This window comes from Suillus fuscotomentosus, assembly GCF_016647785.1.
Source record: "Suillus fuscotomentosus strain FC203 chromosome Unknown F5891scaffold_243, whole genome shotgun sequence".
Lineage (NCBI taxonomy): Eukaryota > Fungi > Basidiomycota > Agaricomycetes > Boletales > Suillaceae > Suillus > Suillus fuscotomentosus.
In genome coordinates, this window is record NW_024539755.1 from 16,516 (window position 1) to 40,503 (window position 23,988).

The 23,988-nt window shown below is 52.3% G+C and overlaps 1 protein-coding gene across 1 annotated transcript; it reads left to right on the forward strand.

Annotated features, from left to right (window-relative positions):
- Positions 1-16,529: 16,529 nt before the first annotated feature.
- On the forward strand, positions 16,530-17,460 carry F5891DRAFT_1200556 (uncharacterized protein; the record flags this gene model as incomplete). The annotated part of the gene is made up of 6 exons (XM_041368830.1): positions 16,530-16,596; positions 16,641-16,819; positions 16,880-16,896; positions 16,973-16,995; positions 17,058-17,271; positions 17,334-17,460. The coding sequence occupies 6 exons, from the start codon at positions 16,530-16,532 to the stop codon at positions 17,458-17,460; spliced, it is 627 nt and encodes a 208-aa protein (XP_041216717.1).
- Positions 17,461-23,988: the final 6,528 nt, after the last annotated feature.

The following is a 23,988-nucleotide window of genomic DNA, read 5'->3' on the forward strand; positions in this document are numbered from 1 at the left end:
TGGTCGGTTGATCCGTTGGCTTTATAAACTAACCGGCTCCGTGTCGGAGCCGTGAGCACCAGCAATGGGAGCCGTCGTCGCCCGGCATTATGGCTGCTGTACACGGTCCCATAATACGGTCCCCATTGGGAGTCGCTCTGTGTAAGGCCGATGGATCATCCACCAATATTTACGGTCCCCAATGGGAGCCGTGATCGTCCGCCAGTATGCCTACTGTACACGGTCCCATAAAATACGGTCCCCACTAGGAGCCGTGCTCATCCGGATAGGTGATACATCCATTATCCAGCGGTATGTACGGTCCCCAATGGGAGCCGCGATCATCCGGCAGTATGGCCTCTGTACATGGTCTCATAATACGGTCCCCAATGGGAGCCGTGGTTGTTTGCTAGTATGGCTACTGTACACAGTCCCATAATACGGTCCCCATTGGGTGCCGCGCTGATTCGGATGGGTTATCTAGCGGTATGCACGGTCCCCAATGAGAGCCGTCGTTGTCCGGCAGTATGGCTGCTGTACACGGTCCCATAATACGGTCCCCATTGGGAGCCGTTATGTATGAGGCGGATGGCCATCACTCCATGACCCACCAGTATGTACGGTCCTCAACGGGAGCTGTGATCATCCGGCAGTATGGCTTCTGTACATGGTCACATAATACGGTCCCCAATGGGAGCCGCGTCTTTCACGAGCACCGGGGGTTGGTGTACCGGCCGATTACCCGCCTATCATACACAACGATGTTGTGAATCAGCCGAAGTTGTTGTTATGCCGGCCACTTGAACGGCTCCCATTGTGAGCTGTGCCTATAATGAGCTGGAACGCACCTCTCTCGCCCGGTTAGTTGCTGTGGGAAGTCACGCCATCTGAGCCAACACATTATAACATGCTATTAACTACAACTACAACTACACAACTACACGAAGAATAAACTGCAACTGCATATTGAGGGAGCGCAAAATGATAGGAAACTGAAATACAGACAATGGTACGGATGAGTATGATGACGCATGTCAATGTCATGTGCAATAGTGCGGACCGGACACCCCTCAGGAACGAGCTCTCGAAATGCCTCCACGGCCACGCAAGCCCCGCATGCCTCTTGGCTTGGGCGCATTCTCAGGTACGGCGGTCCGGTCGTTAAACGATATGCTGCCGCCGGCACCCTCATTTTGCGAGGACTGGGAGGGCCGAACGGCCACCGAGCCATCCCCATGCACATGAACCTTCTTATGCGGAGGACGAGGGCGATTGGGACTTCTTTGAGGTCCGGACGGAGGGGATGCAACCGTTGACGTTGTACTACGACGGCGTTTCTGTCCACCAGAGTAGGTATCAGTAAATCTCTGGTCATCCCACGGCTGCGATGACTGAACCCGGTCGTCATCGCGTTCAGTCAACGTTAGGTCAGACATCTGCTTTTCACCCAGCAACGCCTCCACGTCACTTTTATCCTGGATACCATGACCGGACATCAGTCTCCGTTGACAATCCGGAGCCGAACGACACTGACCTTTGCTGAATTCTGAGTGCCAGCCAATGGGCCGGTGGTGTCCCCATCATCTAGCGTGAAGCCATCGTCGACATCACGGATGACCGGCCGCCTTGTAAGGTTTATACGAGCGCCCGCTTCGTCGTCCTCAACGTCAGTCTCGTCCCTCTGAGCGGTTGATGCTGGTGGACATGAATTCAAATACTCGACGTCAGTATGAGACTTCGACGGATGAACTACAAAGACTTACATATAGCAGCGGTTCCGGAGGATCGGGGCTGAATCTGACTGTCATCGTCTTCGTCTTCAGCGTGGTCGTCAGGTATGGTCCGTGTCACCAGCGTCTTAGACTTACCACTGGATGGAACTGCTGCAGCTGCACGATTCGCCGGCCCCGGTTTGGCACCGCGGGATGAGGTGATCTGCTCATCCTGCATGATCCGCTCAGTCGCCGACATTAAAGCTGTGCTCTTTCCCTTCTCTGTCCCCTTTACTGTCGGCTTCGGCCTAGGTTTTTGCTTGGGCGGCGGCGGCGCAGACGTCCCCTCCTCATCGTCGTCCATGTCAATATCGTCTTCGACCGCCTTGTCCTTTCCCTTCGCCTTCGGCCTGGGTTTTGGCTTCGGCCGCGGCGGCTCAGACGTCCCCTCCTCCTCCTCGTCCATTTCGATGTCGTCTTCGACCGCCTTGTCCTTTCCCTTCGCCTTCGGCTTACTAACCTTGGCCTTCGGCTTGGGTTTTGGCTTTGGCCGCGGCGGCTCAGACGTCCCCTCCTCCTCCTCGTCCATTTCGATCTCGTCTTCGACCGCCTTGTCCCTTCCCTTCGCCTTCGGCTTACCAACCTTGGCCTTCGGCTTGGGTTTTGCCTTCGGCCGCGGCGGCTCAGACGTCCCCTCCTCCTCGTCGTCCATGTCGATGTCCTCTTCAACCAACTTGACCTTTTCCTTTCCCTTCGCCATTGCCTTGCCCATAGCCTTCTGCTTCCCCTGATCCTTGCGCGGGCCGGTTGAGGATGTCGCGTCTGCACCATCGTCCTGCTCGTCTGCCTCGGGCTGAGAGCCATCGTCGTCGACGACGACGGACGAACGATCAAAAATCTTGCCTTCATCATCGCCGGTGGTCTTGAGGTTACGGGCTTGCTGCTTCTTGCCGCCGTACGTCCTGATGGTTTTGTTGCGGGTGGCCGTTTTGTCCGGTACAGTACTAGCCGCTGATGTCGACTTGCGCGAAGACCCGGAAGCACGAGAACGAAATGTTGATCCAGCAGGAGGCCCGTCCAGCACTTCGATATCGTCGTCGCTTTCTTCGACATCATCGTCGATGTCGTTGTCCGGGATCTCATCTCCTTTCACAGCTTTCTGAATGGTGTTGGCCACGGCTTCCATCGGTCGTCAGATGTCTGAATCAGAAGGTATGGATAATGTTCGCAGTACCTTTATTTCTTGACAAGAACTGGCCGAGCATTTTTCCTTTGCCTTCGCCGTGGTCGACCATGAGCACGTCGACCGTGCCGACCGCCACCATATTGTATACGGTGACTGTGTCTTCTTGTCCGAGTCGCCATGCCCGGCCGATAATCTGATTGACCAGCATTCGGGACCAACACTGATCCTGTATGCGCGTCAGTCTGAGATATCAGTTCCGGAGCACGGCCGTTGACTCACGAAAAGAACGACAATAGTAGCTACAGTAAGATTCAGGCCCACCGCGCCAACGGTCGAAAATAGTAGAACCCGATCCTCGGGCACGGTGTTGAATCGGCGAATTGTTTCATTGCGCTCATCGGCCGTGAGGGTGCCATTGAGGCTCAGGGCTTCGATATCGTGCATCTTAAGAATCTGAGAAACACGCACGGGCGCACAGTCAGACCGAGTGTGTCGTTCATGAGCATGGCAAAACTCTCACCGAGAGCAACAAAGGTGCCATCATGGTGAATTCCGTGTACACCAGAATCTTCTTGGTACCCATGCTCATGAGTTCCGGGAGCTCCTTGTCGATGGCGTAGTCGCCGATGAAGTCCGGGTCCGTGTCCTTATCGTATTCATCATCCAGCTTTTTCTGTTCCTCCTCCGTGAGCTCTTTGTCGAGGTCCTTGTAAACGCCGTTGTCATCAGAAATCAAATGCCACCGCAAGAGGGTCATGAGGTAGTCCACCTTCGTGGATCGAACTTCATTGTATTCATCCCAATCCGCCACAGGCGGGTAATTCGGAGAATTGTGAAACGGCAGGGGGACCTTCGTCCGGGCCTCCATATAAAAGCTCTGTGAGATGATCATTGGCGTCGGCTCCTCCAGGGGACCGCGGTGATAAACCTACCTGGCCCATTGAGTCAACATCTCTGTGGAGAAAGTGACAACTTGTCAGCAATAATCCGGTTCCTGTGGGGAGCCTCGAACTTACTTTCCAGCCAGGCTGTCCATGCCAGTTTCGACAATATCAAGTTCCGGGTCCGTCAGGTGGACCGGAAAGAAGACCATGAGGTACGGGGGCAAACTGTCGTTGATCCGTTTGCCGTCGAACCGAAGAGACTCTACCGTGCGTCGAATGACCCTGTTGGAAAACCCACGTTTAATCTGTTTGATCCAGACGGTAGTCAGCTGCCGGACCCGAGTCTTGGAGGCAGGCTCGTTATATTCGGCCTTGGAGCCGGCGAGTCGTTGGATGGTGTGCTTGGCCGCGAGCTCCTTATCTTCTTTGGTGATGACTCGTCGCGCCGCTCCCAATGCTTTCCAGTGATTGTTCTCAAAATCGTCTCCCTCTGTCCCGGTGAAGTGAGGGATGCGGAGGACACGGCCGATGTTGCATAAGTCCTACGACCGACGAAGATGTGAATATGGCCTGGCCGATGACTCTCGGCCACTTACCTTTGGGCTGGTGAACAGTGGAGTCGCGGTCGCGATTATCCGACATGTGAATTCCTCATCAGCAGCAGCATAGCATGCCACCCGGCATTGGGATTCCGGAATTCATGAGCTTCGTCGAGGGTGCAGGAAGCGAAGACTCGCATGTACCAGATGCAATTCCTTTCCAAATGAGGCGATTTTACAGTCCGTTTGTCGTCTACCGCCTTGTTCTGATTGTGACCGACTTTGCCCTTGCGAGTGTCCAACACTTTGCCCTGCGTGGTGAAATACCTAGCATGCGTAGCAACCCGTTAGCACCCGGGCCTGATGTCCGCGTATTAAGGAAATGATCGACTGACCGAGTGTGTGACCAGAATAATTCTATTGATCTTAGGCATCGACGATTTTTCCCAAGGTCCCGTCCAAAATGCTGCGAAGTCCTTCTCGGCCGTAGGATACACATAAATCTCGACCGTTTTGGGAGCAAAGAAAATGCGGAGCTCCGACATCCATTGAGCGACCAACGAATTGGGAACGGCGATGACGTGAGGAAGGTTGGGAACTTGGGCTTGGCCGGCGAAGTAGGGAATGGATTCTGTTGACAAAGGATTGAATTAGCATGGAGCGGGAGTCGGACGGTCGGCGGCCGAACGCTCGGACAGCAACTACTTGCCCACGCAAACGGCTCCGAATGGGACCCGTCATGGAAGATCAGACTCACCTAGGATCGGCGCCTTGCGCACAGTGTTGACGTCCACATCTACCAGAGGCGATACGGCCTTTGCGCTGGCGATCTCGTGTGCCCAATACTGGTCGATCATAAAGGCGATGGAACCCATCACCTGAGCAGTTTTGCCAACTGCCGACCTCATCGGCAAGCAGTATGCCTGGAACGGCGTTAGGTCTGGTCCTTCTGCCAGATCTTCTCGACGATCGAGGCGATACCGACGCGTTGATGCCACAGAAGGCTCAGTGGCTGCATGTCCGGGTTGCCTTCTACGAACTCCTTCTCGGCACCGTCGTCCCAAGCAGACTTCCGGCTTAGAGATCTAAAACGGGCAAAGAGAGCCGGCCGTCCGTCAGGAAAGTTCAATAATCTATTTAGAGCGGTATCGTCTAGGGAGCGGAAATTGTCGACGCCCAAGTCGTTCGAGCCCTCCCACATGGCATCTCTATCCTCTCCGTCTAAATCCACGGCCGGGGCGTCCGGCTCAGTAGGGGCAGTGCGATATAGTTGAACGTACGCCGGCCAAATCAGGTCGACGTCCCCGGCCGCACTCAAAGACACGTTCTTCACCTTACTCGCCCGGGTCCGACCTCGACTTTCTGACGAATGTGCATTCAATAACCTTTGCAACAACACACGACGTATGAAAGCGGATGTACTCACTAGCACTTCCCGACGGCTCCTTGGGGTCGCTGATCTCCGGCGCTAATTTTTCCTTTGCGACGCCTTTGGCCTTGGCCACGGCGGTCACCACAACGGTTTTCAAGAATTCCTCGAGCTCGCTCACACCCTGCAACTTCTCGACTTCCAACGGAAACCACTTGATGCTTTGGCTGTACATCTTCACATGGTGTGTGGCCTCCCGTAGCATTTGCGGAGTGACCGTGCCTGCGTCCTCGATCACTGCCGGGTAGATGGTATGATCCGGTAAGCAATACATTCCACGGTACGGCGAAGCGACCTACACTTGCAGGCGACAATAGCGGCCATGCGCCTCAGGCCCAACGTCTTTTCCGCGCGCCTGCACATTTTCCGGTGCCGTTCCCAGTTATGGTGAACAATGGGGCTCAAAGACTCACGAAACTCTCCTCGCAAACCTCGGCTCACCGAGTTGGCACCAAAGAGAGCGACCGCGATGTCTTCTCTCGCCATGTCCGCGTCGGCAACGTTCGGAAACCCCGCGTCAGGATCTAAATGTATGAGCTGGAGGGGCAAAAGATCCAACTCTTTCCAGATGGCATCGACCTTCGTGCTGATGGTGCTTGAGATTTGTTGCTTTTTGAACCAGATGGTGAGGGCATCCCGGCCGGCTCCGTATGACGTTTGCTGTTTACCCTCCAGGATGTTGTACCGCGTCTTGATATCTTTTGCTTTTTCGACGGCCGACATCATCTCTCGGAGCGACTTTAACTGGTTCTCATTGAGGTGACGGTGCGGCCCCGGCCCGTTGAATAGCTGTGGGCCGAGACCGTAGATGTCCTGGATGATATCCTCGTTCTGGAAAATGAGATGTCTGCCAGCCAGGAGGGCGCACACAACCCCGCTCTGAATCTTCTTACTCATGGGTTCCTGCTGCAACACGCCACAAATATCAGTATCATCAATCGTCCGGCGGTGCGGGATGCGGGTGGACTTACCGGCTTGTCGTTGGCGCAGTATCGGCGTTCAAGGGTAGCACAGGACGAGCCACGTACAGTGCTGGTATATACGATGAGCTGATTACTGGGCTGTCGCGTCCCAAGACATCCCTTTATAGAGAACAGAACCGAGTAGGCCGGCTCCGGGAATGAGATAGGGAGACTTATCGCCGGAACAATCCTTCTCGCGAGGGTTCATCAATTACCGGACCTGCTAACTCAACACGCCCGGAAGACACGAGGGAGGACGAGGCACAGGGTACGACCTCAATGGCGGATGAACCCTGCCTGATTTGACAGTATCACAGCCGCGATTGCTTTAGCCACCTCTCCGATAAAGGTTTCGGTAGATGTGATTGGTGCGATCAAATCCCAATGGCACTTGATAAGCGAAACCTGCACGCCCGGGCATGAGGGATGGCCCATGCAACATGAGGCCACACTGTGGATATAGGCGACAGTCAGGGCGGTCCCCATGGGGAGCCGCGTCGTAAGCGAGCACCCGATAACACTCTAGACATTGTCGGAACTCTTATGGCGATGAGCGGGGCTCAACGGGTGCCGGGTCAACGGGTATTCAATACTATATGTACAAACGGAGGGCGCGACGACCCATACTCATTACCATTACGTGTGCCGTACCAGTCCCCATTAAAAGGACTTTGAGATGACGCCACAAAGCAGCCCTTGCCCCGCCGGTCCCCATTGGGAGCCCTTTGAGATAAGGCCACACAGCAGCCCTTGCCCCACAAGATAACATCACACATAAGCTTATGCCCGCCGGTCCCCATTGGGACCCGTGAAACATGAAGTCATACCCGTAACCCACCCTATGCCCCGCCGATCCCAAGTAGGACCCTGGTTATGCACACACGTGCATCCTCGTGTGATGACCGTTTAATACTGTCGTACGTTGCACCCTGTACCCTGTCGGTCCCCATTGGGAGTCGTGTATTACTGAGATACACCCCTCGTAGTTACATAGGAACCACTCCGGTCACCATTCGGTCACGCTTGCTGCGGCTCCCTATGGGGACCGCAAGTATGAGAGGTCTGGCAGTGACGTTGTCGGACGGCTACATATGAGCCGGCTCCGGGTGGCAACTCACCTCTCACATTGAATTCAACTGAACCGTCCCATACGTGCGGTCCCCATAGGGAGCCGCAGCAAGCGTGACCGAATGGTGACCGGAGTGGTTCCTATGTAACTACGAGGGGTGTATCTCAGTAATACGCGGCTCCCAATGGGGACCGACAGGGTACAGGGTGTGACGTACGACAGTGTTGAACGGTCATCACACGAGGATGCACGTGTGTGCCTGACCAACTCATGCTGCACACATGTATTTCAACATGCATCACTAGTGCGGGCCGGACTGCTTCAACAGTGTCAGGATGCTAACCCTCACCACAGGTCCGGTCCTCAATGGGAGCCGTACTACAGGCAGATGGGACCGGACCTGTGGTGAGGGGTGAGCATCCTGACACTGCTCAAGCAGCCTGGGACACCGCCCGTGCACTGTACATATATTATATCTGAATGTCAGAGAGTGGTCCGGTCCTCTGTCGGAGCCGTCCTTTGAGAATCCGTGTGATCATCCCCTCCCAGGTGTAAGGTCCGGTCCCTAAAGGGAGCCGTCGGACAAGGCCAATAGAAATCCTTCCCGCAAGTCGCACACTCAAGGTAAATAAGTCATCCGGAGACTTCGACCGTACAACATCGATAATGGTTTTACCGGCCTTTAAGAGACCCGGCTCACACAGAATTCCCAACCAAACCCAGCCCATGATGGCCATCATGCTATTTCAACTAAGAACATCAAAGGAAACTACAAACTACAACTACAATCATGATATTGTTTGGTATTGTACATAAAAAGTGAGCGTCCTATTTAGCGGCGGCGGCGGCGGCGCTTTGTAACCTGCCCATCAATCTCCTCCACCTCCTTCCTCATAGTGGCGCAGGCCATCTCTATCATCTGCAAGATGTTGGAGAGGCCCGACACCCGACCGGCCAAGTATGCCTCCTCCTCGCCGTCCTCGCTCTCGCTCTCTTCCTCCTCGATGGCGGCGACCTTCCGCTTGGTGCACGTCCGGAGCTCGACGTAGGCGTTGTTTTGGATGCACCGGGGGCCTGGCACCGCCCGTGGTTGCGCCGGTGCGACGGCGGCAGCCGGGCCTGGCACTTGCGTGGCCTTTGACGAGGCCCGGACGGGACGGGAAGTCGGAGCAACCGGCTTCGGCCTAGGTTTAGGTTTGGGAGCCGGCGCTGGTGGTGGTGGGGTTGGAAGGGGAGGTGGAGGTGGAGGTGGATGTGGGGGTGCCGCGGCCTTTTTCTTTCCTTTGTCTAATTCTAGAGTCAGTGCTGATGTTGTCAGACGGAGAGGTAAAACAAGACTTACTGTTTACCAGAGAGCACTTCACCTTCCCATGGTAACACTCGTAGCACGACTGGCCCTTAGACCCGTTGTGGCACTCGCGTTGCATTGTCTTGCATGTGGTGCAAGGGACAGGATTAAGTTGCGCGGCGTTCATGCGCGGCGTCTGTTTCTGTAGGCGGAGGGTTAGAATGTCAGCCGCTGACAAGACACATTACTTACCTTCCGTCCCACCGGACCCGACGTTTGTTCTCGATCCACCCGTTCATTAGTCTCCTCCTCCTGCTCCTCCTCCTGCCGGGTTTCCTGCTCCTGTTCGGCGCCTTCTTCTGGCTCACCTGTGGCGGGCCCGCGTTCCGTTGAGGACGCGGTGGTGGTGGTGGTGGTGGTGGCGGGAGCGGGACCAGTGGTGGTGGTGGTGTCGGGAGCGGGACCAGTGGTGGTGGTGGAGGTGGTGGAGGTGTCCGCCGTCTCCTTTGAGGGGAGCTCGGCCTCCTTCGCCTCGGCATTCTTGAAGGCGGTTACCTGGTCTTGGAACGCTGCGCGGAGGAGGTCACCTTTCTGCCAGTCTTGCCTGGCGGAGACCGGCAGATCGATGACAACCTTGTTGTCACGCGCAAGCGTCAAGCGCTTGGCCACCTGAGTCTATGTACATAAGTAGTTAGTGAAGTAGTCATCATACAAAACACAAAGGACAGAAAATAAAACACGCACCTTAAGATCGGAATAATCCTTCAACCACTCCTCCTTCTCCGGAATGTGCTCCTCATCGTCTTGAGAGGGAGCTGACTGGAGCATGTTGGTGAGACGGGCGCTGAGCTCGCCCACCTCAGCTCTCAGAGCAAGAGTGTCCTCGTTCTCGGCCGGCGGAAGAGGAAGGAGGTCGAGGATATCCACACCGTCCATTTGGTCGGACATGGTATATAGATAGTAATAGAGTTAATAGAGTTGTAGAGTTAACGAAGTTGAGTTGAGTTAACAAAATTGAGTTGGAGAGAAAAGACGAAAGTCAAGATCAGGACACAATATATAGGGAACCCCGATTCTGTGGCCGCGAGTGACTAATTGCTCAATTAGGCCAATTCGCGGTCACCTGACTTTTACAATACATTTACAAGTCGCGTGTCGGTGGACGCCCCACATGTGCGCGTGATCACAATAATGTATTCAATTGATCCACATACGGACCCGCGTCACAGTGAGTCCGTCACCTTACAATACTGCGGCTGCTTCCGTTGCGGAGCCGACCACACGGTCACGTGCTACTAACAATAACCACAACAACAATATCGCGACAATACATTTCACATGTGAAGGGATACATTCAATCGGTCCCCGGACGCACCCGCATCACAGTGATCCTCACACGGTCACATGTCGTTTGCAAAGAAATTCACCAAGTCTGATTTCCGTACACTAGCCCGACGTCCTGTACAGTTAGTGAGTGAGTACATGTAACATAAGATATCGGCCGTGGTTGGTTGGTTGGTTTGGTTGGTGTGATTGCAAACGGCCCACCGACCATGTAAGACTTGTGAACGTGAGTTAGTACATACACTCGTCGACCAGACGGTCCCCAATGGGAGCCGTCCAACTGGTTGGCTAGTTGGTATATTCATAATAAACATATCGCGTATATGCGGTCCCCTACGGGAGCCGTCCACCTGCAGGACAATATTGACTTACTCGCACGTGACCGTGTGGTCGGCTCCGCAACGGAAGCAGCCGCAGAGTTGTGGATCTGTATTGTAAGGTGACGGACTCACTGTGACGCGGGTCCGTATGTGGATCAATTGAATACATTATTGTGATCACGCGCACATGTGGGGCGTCCACCGACACGCGACTTGTAAATGTATTGTAAAAGTCAGGTGACCGCGAATTGGGATTCCCTATATATTGTGTCGTCATCCGGACTTTCGTCTTTTCTCTTCAAATTTTGTTAACTGTATTTTGTTAACTCTATAACCATAACCATAGTACTGTACATATTCCGATGTCCAACCAAATCGACGGTTTTGATATCCTCGACCTCCTTCCGCCGGCCGAGAACGAGGACACTCTTGCTCTGAGAGCTGAGGTGGGCGAGCTCAGCGCCCGTCTCACCAACATGCTCCAGTCGGCTCCCTCTCAAGACGACGAGGAGCACATTCCGGAGAAGGAGGAGTGGGTGAAGGATTATTCCGATCTTAAGGTGCGTGTTTTATTTTCTGTCCTGTGTGTTTGTATGATGACTCCTTCACTAACTACTTATGTACATAGACTCAGGTGGCCAAGCGCTTGACGCTTGCGCGTGACAACATGGTTGTCATCGATCTGCCGGTCTCCGCCAGGCAAGACTGGCAGAAAGGTGACCTCCTCCGCGCAGCGTTCCAAGACCAGGTAACCGCCTTCAAGAATGCCGAGGCGAAGGAGGCCGAGCTCCCCTCAAAGGAGACGGCGGACACCTCCACCACCTCCACCACCACCACTGGTCCCGCTCCCGACACCACCACCACCACTGGTCCCGCTCCCGCCACCACCACCACCACCACCGCGTCCTCAACGGAACGCGGGCCCGCCACAGGTGAGCCAGAAGAAGGCGCCGAACAGGAGCAGGAAACCCGGCAGGAGGAGGAGCAGGAGGAGGAGCAGGAGGAGCAGGAGACTGATGAACGGGTGGAACCCAAGGTAAGTGATATGGGTTCTCAGCGGCTGACATTCTAACCCTCCGCCTGCAGAAACGGACGCCGCGCATAAGCGCCGAGATGGCCATCCACGAGGTGCGTTGTGCCAACTGCAAGAAAGTGGCCCGCACATGCCACGTCGCCTCCACGGGCGAGTCGTGCTACGAGTGCCGCCGTGGGAAGGTGAAGTGCTCCCATGTCGGAGGTAAGTGTTTCCTTCGTCCGTCTGGTACAATAAGCACTAACTATAGAATCAGTCAAAGGAAACAAAAAGACCGCGGCACCCTCACCTCCACTTCCACCTCCACCACCACCAGCGCCGGCTCCCAAGCCTAAACCTAGGCCGAAGCCGGTTGCTTCGACTTCCCGTCCCGTCCGGGCCTGCTCAAAGGCCACGCAAGTGCCAGGCCAGGCCGCCAGGACACAAACTAAGTCCAGCGAGCCAGCCGCCGTCGCACCGGCACAACCACGGGCGGTGCCAGGCCCCCGGTGCGTAAACAACGCCTACGTCGAGCTCCGGACGTGCACCAAGCGGAAGATCGCCGCCGTCGAGGAGGAAGAGAGCGAGAGCGAGGACGGCGAGCAGGAGGCATACTTGGCCGGTCGGGTGTCGGGCCTCTCCAACATCTTGCAGATGATAGAGATGGCCTGCGCCACTATGAGGAAGGAGGTGGAGGAGATTGATGGGCAGGTTACAAAGCGCCGCCGCCGCCGCCGCTAAACAGGATACTTACTTTTTTAATGTATAATTCAAAACATCATGATTGTAGTTTGTACTTGTACATGTAGTTACTTAGTTTTATTACTGTAGTTTACTGTAGTTGGTACACATGGAATAGCATGTGGCCATTATGTATTGGGTTGATAAGAATTTCTGTGTGAGCCGGGTCTCTCAAAGGATGTTAAACCCATGATTGATGTGGTACGGTCGAGGTCTCCGGATGACTTATTTACTTCGAGTGCGCGGCTTGCATGTGTAACGGGAAGGATTTCTATTGGCCTTGTCAGACGGCTCCCATTGGGGACCGGACCTTACATCTGGGAAGGGATCAGTACACGGATGATCGGAGGAAGGCGCCGACAGAGGACCGGACCACTCAATGAGAGTAGATATAATATATGTGTATGGACCGGCCTGCCAGTGGTACGGCTCCCATTGGGGACCGGTAACAGTGTTGTTAGTATAATTGAACTAGTAATGATCCAACGGCTCCGGCTGAGGACCGGACCTCTGGGGTAGGTAGTTGATAAGTTGACGATATGCCTCAGCCTATGGTACGGCACCCGTTGGGGACCGCATATATGTCATCCGTGATGATATTTGCCTGGGTGATGTCACGGCTCCCATTGGGGACCGCACTTTCATTGACCGAGTGTATTACATTATGCCTGTATATATCGGACGGCACCCGTTGGGGACCGCATATATGTCATCCGTGATGATATTTGCCTGCATGATGTCACGGCTCCCATTGGGGACCGCACTTGCATTGACCGAGTGTATTACATTATGCCTGTACATATCGGACGGCACCCGTTGGGGACCGCACATATGTCATCCGTGATGATATTTGCCTGCATGATGTCACGGCTCCCATTGGGGACCGCACTTGCATTGACCGAGTGTACTAAATCATACACGTACTTGTGAGACGTCTCGCATGGTGGACCAGATCTCTTAAAAGTCTCCTTATGATATGAACTAGTACTTGTCGACGGCTCCGATTGAGGACCGGACCTTTGAAGTAGGATCATTAATGATATTTGCTTCAGCTGGCTGGTGTGACGGCTCCCATTGGGGACCGCACTTGATTCACAAAAAGCAACATTGAGGCCCAGCGAGGTGCGGTCCACCATGCGAGACGTCTCACAAGTACGTGTATGATTTATTACACTCGGTCAATGCAAGTGCGGTCCCCAATGGGAGCCGTGGCATCATGCAGGCAAATATCATCACGGATGACATATATGCGGTCCCCAACGGGTGCCGTCCGATATGTACATGTATGATTTAGTACACTCGGTCAATGCAAGTGCGGTCCCCAATGGGAGCCGTGACATCACCCAGGCAAATATCATCACGGATGACATGTATGCGGTCCCCAACGGGAGCCGTACCATAGGCTGAGGCATATCATCAACTACCCAACCACCTATCCCAGAGGTCCGGTCCCCAATGGGAGCCGTGGCATCATGCAGGCAAATATCATCACGGATGACATATATGCGGTCCCCAACAGGAGCCGTACCATAGGCTGAGGCATATCATCAACTACCCAACCACCTATCCCAGAGGTCCGGTCCTCAGCCGGAGCCGTTGGATCATTACTAGTTCAATTATACTAACAACAACACTGTGACCGGTCCCCAATGGGAGCCGTACCACTGGCAGGCCGGTCCATAAACATATATTATATCTACTCTCATTGCCTCAGCTGATTACTAGTTCAATTATACTAACACTGTTACCGGTCCCCAATGGGAGCCGTCTGACAAGTACATGTATGATTGATACACTCGGTCAATGCAAGTGCGGTCCCCAATGGGTGCCGTATCATAGGATGAGGCATATCATCAACCAACCAACCACTGAACCACTGACCCCAGAGGTCCGGCCCTCAGCCGGAGCCGTCGGACAACACCATATGTCTTATAAGTTTATAAGTTAAGTTTATAAGTTCAGGTGTAAGCATACCGAGACTCATGAGATGTCCGGTCCCCAATGGGAGCCGTACCACTGGCTCCAACTTATATCCGGTCCTCAATCAGAGCTTTGGACAGGTCCGGATCCCTATCCACCGTCTGGTAAGGGACAGATGTAAGTATACTAAGAGGCATGAGAGGGCCGGTCCCCAATGGGAGCCGTCTCACACATAAGATGACAACTGATACCTAGCCGGATACATCATCCGGTCCTCAATGAGGGCCATGCAACAATGACATACTTATGCTCACTATAGGGTGAGATCCCCTATGCGACGGTCCCCAATGGGTGCCGTTTGACATGTTCAGGTATGATAGAACTTTGGTTCACCACAGGTGCGGTCCCCAATGGGAGCCGTCGACGGCCGTAGGGTGTTGTGCAACAAGGACATACATACCTATGCTCACTACAGGGTGAGATCCCCTGTGCGACGGTCCCCAATGGGTGCCGTTTGACATGTTCAGGTATTATCGGACCTTTGCCCACCACAGGCGCGGTCCCCAATGGGAGCCGTCGACGGCCGTTGGTCAGCAATACGGACCCCTCACCCATGCGGTCCCCTTTGGGAGCCGATGGAATGTGTACCGGACGGCTGACCAGGAGGGTACCACTATGAATCTAGGGTTAGGATGACCATTAATGGAAACTTTCGCCTAAAGGACAACCCCACGCTAGGGTTAGGGTCCTGCCCCTTGAGCCGTCCGTCTACCGGGTCTACGTCCCCGTATCAACAATCAACCCTAACTAACAACATGCTTCCTACCATTCTTAAGGTCACAGAAGATGATGCACTTAGTTACAAACTACCAGCAATTTTTTATGAGGTACCAAACATGGTGGATATGCTAGTAAGGGGTCAACTAAAACCAGTGATCACCAACATCACCAATCATCTAAATCAACTGCTTTACAACATTTTCAAGGTCACAGAAGATGATGCATCAAGGTGTAAAATACTAGGAATTTTTTATGAGGTATCAGACTTGGTAAGTATGGTAGATGTCAATTTTCTATTACCATTGGTCTCTAACATCATCAACCATCAAGCAAAGCTTCTTCCTACCATTTCTAAGGTCATAGAATTCAATGGACCAAGATTTGGAGCACTAGCAATTTTTTCTAAGGTTGTAGCCCATCTTCTCCTCCTCCCCTAGTACACAGCATATTAATATTTTGTAATATTGGCTGGAAATCATGTGTTTATAACACTACAGGGTACATACAGTTGTTTGTAAAAAATGCTAGGTGTTTCAATTGAGTTACACCATCTTAATATGGTAATACAGTAACATGAGATGATACTCAGTAAAATGAGCATAACTTATGTTTCTGACCACCAAATTCTTTAAAACATAGTGCAATAGAATCCCAGTGATCCATTCCATTAGATAAGACACCAAAAACAATGGGAAAAAGTGTGATGATATATATAATATACAGCCATAGGGTGTATAGTGCGGATGATAATGGTGATGAAGATGCATGGGTCGAGTGCATGATTTTGATTCGGCTCTTTGTTATGTTTGCTGATGGTATTGTGAAGTGAGGAGGATGCGTTGATGGAGGTGGACTGGGATGTACAGGTCGATGTGCCTGAGAAGGCGGACGATCTTGCACAGCACAAGTTGGATGAATACGACGATTGCGAGTCAAAGAAGATGGTATGTCTGTCGACACGGCCTCTTCAGTGATGCTGATGTTTCACAGGCATGGGTTCATTCAGCAATATTAGAGGACTTGCATTTTATAGAAATAACTAGGACGATCCATATATCACACTCAAAGACGTACGGTTGCCTTGTCTCTCTTTTACTTGCATCTAACACCGTGCAGGACCCCGAAGATGACGAGCGCTCAGAACTCGAGATCCTCCCAACAGACAACCTCCTAGCCATCGCAAACACAGAAGATGACATTTCCCAACTCGAGATATCTATGTCTACGACGGATCCCAAGACAACCTTTACGTCCACCACGACCTCATGCTCCCAAACTTCCCCCTCTGCCTCGAATGGCTAGACTTTCCACACCTCACTCTCGTTTCTCTCCCTCCCACACCAATCCTCTTTCCGCGTTATATCATGTCGATCTCTTTCCTACTCCTTCTCGCAGTTACTTCCTCCCAAACCAAATGGACCAAAGTTCAAGGTATACCACTTGAACTACCTGTATCCATTCATTGTTCGCTCCAGGCGTAGACCCAACTTCAGAACTTTCTTTCCTTATATTCCAAACGAGGTCAAGCATAGAAAGCGTACATCTCATACAGCTCAAGGTCCTGGAAGATATATTTCGTAAAGATACGAAACCAAATGCTGCCCTGCGTAAAAAGTTAGCAGCAGAGCTTGATATTCTTCCACGTGCGGTCCAGGTGTGTTCTAAACGTCAATTCGTCGCGTCCTCACTGCTCAATCTCGCGTGCCACCGAAAGGTGTGGTTTCAAAACAGGTATGTTGCGCTCTCTTCTCACTCGCTTTTCCAATTCAACTCATTCATTCATTCATTTTCATTTATTCATTCTTAGGCGTGCAAAGGACAAGGCTCTTCGTAAAAGAGTTCAGGACTCGACTCAGCAAGATTCACTCACCTCAAAAGTCTCAGTCTTCCAGGGACACCTTCCCCAATGATTCTTCCAATTCTTCCACCCCCACGGAAAAACCCACGCCCCTGCAGAAGACGATCGACCACCCTCACCAGAGCCACATCAGTGGAGCGATTACCAGCAGCTGAAAGTCCTCTTACAAAGTTTTCCTTTTCTCTTCCTGCGCCCCCTACAGAAGCTTGGCACAGTGACCCAGCCACTCCTGCCGAAATTCCCCACATGTTCGCCATTTGCCAGTGGACTTGACTTGGCAGGACAATACTGACCTTCTGAACACACGTAGAGGGTCGCTGCCAATCACCGCGTCCACGTCAAGTACAGACACCAACCAGCCACCTTCCCACCGGATTCCGGCCCCTGGTGGAGCGTATTTATTTAGGCACCGCCTCGCATTTGAGGGCCTAGGGTAGACGTCTGCCTTGCGTCATCCAGTACAATACTTGCAGGCGAACCGCTACCGCACACAAACTGAACACAGTCAGTTTATGTCTATTTAATGGTGTTCATGGTGCTTACTGATGTAATTTCGAACCTCGACGAGATATCTCCTCGAGTATGACCCAAAATGATGACTTATTTTGACTTTCTGCTCAGTGTCATATCCCATATATTCACGCTTCTCTTCCGGACTTCGGACCCTGAGATCCGGTCCGGTCCGATGTATAGATCCGCTTCCGATCCGATTTACGATAAGCTTTCTAATTCATTTCCTGTTTCATATAACGTTAAACACAGCCTATTCGGTATTTCCTCTTCCCGGTGTTTCGGTTATGCTTATTACCGGTATGATTACTGATCCGTTAACCTATGTCTCATTTCCGACTCGCGTTTGATAACCTTTGCACATGCTTCGTACATAGCCTCGGACCCTTGCTTACTGATACTTCCGTTATCCTCATAGTATATAAACTCGTGTATATGTCCTGTAGTACCTCAGTTCGAATATCATCTTAGTTTGTCCTCTTTCTGTCCTCCGGACTTGAGTTCTCCTTACTCTTGTCACTCTCCGAGACTTCGGATAGATTCCGATAGTCTATATCCTCGGCTCTACCTTCGGGTAGTCTTTACTCTGTTAGTTTCTAGTTCGGATACGTCCGGATTAGCCTTATACGCGTTTCCGATATCCGGAAGACTTCCGGATATACTACGAGACCCGTCCGGACCTTCGGACGCGTTATCGTTAGTACTTTGAAATAAGGGACAGTACTTGGGAAAGGGGCACAGCGTACGAGCTGAGGCCGAAGTCCTTCGGATCCGATCTTACGAGAGTACGACCTTAACAGTATATTCGAACTCACACCTTTCCAAGTACACTTACTCATATCATGGCTCCTACTAAAGTAAACCAAGCCGCTTTGCACGCTGTCGGACTTTCGTCCACCCGACGCGATCCGACATCCGTAGTTAACGCCTTCACCAGTTTCTCTCAGCGCCGTGTATCACGCGGTCCTGCTCAAAGTATTTCGCAACTCATGAATCGTCCGCATCCGGAAACCCCTACGCGCACTCCTGCCGGAGGTGATCCGGATGACGAAGGACCTCCGGACGATGAAGATACTCCTGGTGGAAACCCTCCGGATGACTTCGGAGGTGATCCGGATGATGAACCGGATGACAACGATGATGAATTTGACGGGTTAAACCCACAAGACCGTGTCATGCTTCGGCTTTCTCAAGCCATCGACAATCTCGCACGCAACAATCGTCGTCCGACCTCGTCCGAAGATTCTAAAGTCAAGATCCGTGAGCCCGATACTTTCGATGGCACTGAGCCTCGGAAGCTTCGTGCATTCTTCGTCCAATGCGAGCTCCACTTCCAAAGCAAACCCAAAGCCTTCCGTTCCGGACGGGCAAAAGTCAACTTCGCCCAATCCTACCTTAAGGGTATGGCACTCGAGTGGTTCGAACCGGATCTCCTAGCCGACGAGGACGATGATCGTCCGGATTGGATGGATGATTACTCCGCGTTCATGCTTGAACTCCAAACCAATTTCGGACCGCACGATCCGTCCGGAGATGCGGAAATGCAATTGGAGCAACTTCATATGCGTGACGGACAACGCATTAATAAATATGTTGTTGAATTTCAGCGTCTTGCTTCACAAGTCCGTGGCTGGGGTGACGGTGCCCTAAGACGCCAATTCTATAACGGACTTCCGGCTCGTATCAAAGACGAAATCAGTCGCATGGGTAAACCTTCCACCCTTTCCGAATACAAGATCCTTGCCCAGACTATCGACGCTCGATACTGGGAACGGAAGGGAGAAGTCGCCCGCGAAACTAAACCCACCACCTCCATTCCTCCTAAGCAAACCACGTCCGATCGGACGAATTCCAACTCGTCCGGACCTTCGAGGTACAAATCCGACAAACCCGCTACTTCCGCATCATCCTCTGTTTCTAAACCTCCGGACCTTACCTCCAAGTTAGGAAAGGACGGGAAGCTCACGTCCGAAGAACGTAAGAGACGGATGGATAACAAACTCTGTCTATTCTGCGGTGGACCCGGCCATTCGGCTCGGGAATGCACCAAGTCTACTTCGCGCGCTGCCAAAGGCCGCGCTGCAGTAGTAACTCCGGAAGACAAACCGGAGGCTTCGGATGAAGCAAAAAAATAGTCCGCAACCCTCCCGACTCCGCACGGGATGAGGGTTGCGTTGACTCTACCCGTGCAACGGAGCTACGTCTCAATGCTGTTTCTCTTTCCGATCCGAACTCTCTTTGTCCATACGTTTCTATTCCTACTTTTCCTGATATTTCTGATTTTCCTTCACTAATTGATTGTGGTTCCTCTCACTGTTTTATAGACTCTGATTTCGTCCGAAAAAATAAAATTTCTACATATCCGATATCTCCGCTTTCTCTCCGTTTGTTTGATGGTACTTGTAATAATATGATTTCCGAAGCTATAGATTTGCCTATCTGTTTTCCGTCCGGTGTAGTTACCTCCGATACGTTTTACGTTACTCCGTTGGATTCTTCTTGTTTTATCGTTCTTGGATATAGCTGGCTCACCCTACACAATCCGTTGATTGACTGGGTTTCGGGCAGCATCGATTTCCGAACGACTTCTCATGGAATGCCTTCGACACCTCCGACGTCGCTTCCGTCTCCGGATCCGCATCCTCCGATGGAAGATTTACCTCCTCCGACTACATCCGGAACCTCCGCTGATAAAACCATCCCCAACATTTCCTTGATCAATGCGGTTGCCTTTTGCCGGGCCTGCAAATTGGAAGGATCGGAACAGTTCAGCATCTACCTTCGTCCGACCGGTGTAGACCTCCGGTCCGCTTCCCTTTCATCCGATCCTCCGGACCTGTCCGGAATTCCTCCGGAATATCACGAATTCTCGGATGTGTTCGATAAGGGCAAAGCTAGCCAACTTCCTCCTCATCGTCCCTATGATCTCAAAATCGAGTTAGAGGAAGGAACTAGTCCGCCCCTCGGAACCATTTATTCTCTATCTGCAGTTGAGCTTGCAGCCCTCCGGAAGTTTCTTGATGAAAATATTTCCTCCGGACTCCTCCGTTCCTCATCCTCTTCTCACGGAGCTCCTGTCCTGTTTGTCAAGAAAAAGGATGGCTCCCTTCGCCTCTGTGTAGATTTCCGTGGACTTAACCAGATTACCAAGAAAGACCGATATCCGTTACCTCTCATTACCGACCTCCTAGACTCTCCGAGCCGCGCTAAAGTCTATACCAAAATCGACCTCCGATCCGCTTATCATCTCGTCCGGATAGCGGACGGAGACGAATGGAAGACCGCGTTCCGAACGCGTTATGGCTCATATGAATGGTTGGTAATGCCGGAAGGTCTCACTAACGCTCCGGCTGCATTCCAACGCTTTGTCAATAGCGTGTTTGCTGATATGCTGGATGTATGCGTTATCGTATATCTGGACGACATCCTCATCTATTCCCAAGACCTTGCATCCCATAAGGAACATGTCCGAGAAGTCCTTCTCCGTCTCCGAAAACATCGACTCTATGCTAAACCCGAAAAATGCGCGTTCCATACCACATCCGTTGAATACCTTGGTTACATCCTATCTCCGGACGGCTTGACCATGTCGTCCGAGAAGATCCAGTCCATCGTTGACTGGCCGGAACCTCGGAAAGTTAAGGATATTCAATCCTTCCTCGGATTCGCAAATTTCTATCGTCGATTCATTTTCAATTACTCGGACATCGTAGTTCCGCTCACCCGTCTTACCCGCAAGGGGGTTACTTGGGATTTTTCCGATGATTGTCGGAAGTCTTTTGAAACACTCAAGAAAGCTTTCACGTCCGCTCCGGTGCTTACGCACTGGATTCCGAATGTTCCGATAGTCGTAGAAACCGACGCCTCTGACTACGCTATAGCCGGAATACTTTCCATAGTATGTCCGGACTCAGAGCTTCGTCCGGTGGCATTTTATTCTCGGACGCTTACCGCTCCGGAACTCAACTACGACACTCACGATAAGGAACTTCTAGCCATCCATGAAGCTTTTCGGACGTGGCGACATTACCTTGAAGGCTCTGCCGAGCCGATAGACGTTGTCACGGACCATAAGAACCTTGAGTATTTCTCTACCACAAAACTCCTCTCTCGCCGTCAGGCCCGCTGGTCGGAATTCCTCCATCAGTTTAACCTAGTCATCCGTTTCCGTCCCGGAAAACTCGGAGCTAAACCGGATTCCCTTACTAGACGCTGGGACGTCTATCCCAAAGAGGGGGATAAGGACTACGCTCGAGTTAACCCTCACAATTTCCGTCCGGTATTCACTTCGGAACAGTTAGCTTCGTCCCTCCGAGCCTCAACTCTAGTAACTCCGGTTCTTAGGGCAGCCGTTCTGATTGATATCGACCAGCTCCGGAAAGACATCCTGACCGCACTTCCTAATGACCCTATCGCATCCGAACATCTTCCGGAACCTTCGGATCCGAGATGGACGGTGGACGATAGTGGTTTCCTCCGCTGCGACAACCGTATATATGTTCCGGAATCTAATAATCTCCGTCTTCGCGTCCTCCAGAATACTCATGATCATCCGTTGTCCGGACACTTCGGACAGAACCGGACGCTAGATATCATCCGACGCGAGTACACTTGGCCAGGAATCCGTACCTATGTCAAAGACTACGTCAAGTCTTGTACTTCCTGCGGCCGAGCTAAGGTTCCGAGACACAAACCTTACGGATTGCTCAAGCAGTTACCCATACCGGAAAAGCCTTGGAATTCTATATCCATGGATTTCATCGAGCACCTTCCGGACTCATCCGGCTTTACAGCCATCCTCGTCGTAATCGACCGTCTATCCAAACAAGCTATATTCATCCCTACCCACGACACCATTACCTCTCCGGATCTCGCTCGTCTATTCGTCCTCCACGTGTTTTCCAAGCACGGAGTTCCATCCCATGTCACTTCGGACCGAGGAACAGAATTCGTATCGCATTTCTTCCGGTCCTTAGGAAAAGCATTAGATATGGTCCTCCACTTCACGTCCGGATATCATCCGGAAGGAGACGGACAAACCGAACGAGCGAACCAAACCCTTGAACAATACCTCCGGATATACTGCAACTATCAGCAGGATAACTGGTCGGAACTACTTCCCTTGGCAGAATTCGCTTATAACAACGCTCCGAGTGCTACTACCGGAGTATCACCCTTCTTCGCCAATAAGGGATATCATCCGAACCTATCCGTTCATCCGGAACGTGACCTCTCATCCGCCCGCGCACGAGACTATGCAGTAGACCTTGACGAACTCCATCAGTTCCTCCGAGAAGAAATGGCCCACGCACAAGAAAGATATCAAGGACCTGCGGACGCCAAACGGAAACCTGCTCCGGATATGAAAATCGGAGATCCGGTCTTCGTCAAAGCAAAATACTTCCGATCCACCCGTCCGTCCAAGAAACTCTCGGAAAAGAACTTAGGTCCGTTCGAAATCATAGCTCGTCCGGGTACGCATTCTTTCACCATCCGACTTCCGGATTCCATGCGCTCCGTACACCCAGTTTTCCATGTCTCGCAATTAGAACCAGCCACACTCAATACCATTCCTAATCGTATCCAATCGCCTCCGCCTCCGGTCGAAATCGACGGAGAACCCGAATATGAGATATCCGAAGTTTTGGACTCAAAATTAGACCGTCGGAGAAGACAATGTCAACTCCTATACCTCGTCCGATGGTCCGGATATGAAGGAACGGACGAGGAGACTTCATGGTTACTTGCTACGGAGCTCGGTAACGCATCCGAACTAGTTTCGGACTTCCACGCTGCATATCCGAACAAACCCGGTCCTATTCAACTTTGAAGTACATAGTGTGCATACGAAATACAAGTACATTTAGAGAAGAAGCATAAACGGACCAGAAATTCCTACATCTCCATAGACCCATCCGCCTCTCCGGATCCGCCTGCATCACTTCCGGACGCCCTTTCCATCACCTCATCTTCCTCCTCCGGACCCGGAGACGTCCGAAATCCCTTCCGAATATGTCCGAACAACATGGCTTGAAATTCCCTCTGTTGCTGAAGGAACAGCTCAATTCCGGAGCTCATCCGGTCCGCTGCAGCCCTGCTGCCTTCCGCCGCCTGAATACTTCTCTCCAAAAGGGTGTTAGTCCTAGCCAGCTCCGCCACTATACTGTTGGCTGCGGCCACCCAAGCCTGATCATCGTATTCCGTCTCCATCTCCTCCGGATCTTCAGGAGTCGGACTCTTCTGACGTTTCTTACCTTTACCTTTCGGAGATGGAGATCCGGCAGCATGCTTCCTCTTCTTGCCCTTGGGCACCTTGACAGTTCCGGGTCGTCCGGGGCACGTAGCCTTGTCCTTCCGGCAGATATCGCAAGACTTGACCTATCCGGACGTCAAAACACTCGGATCCGAAAAAAAAAACACGGATTAACTCACCAGAGCATTGCTCTCCGCATCCG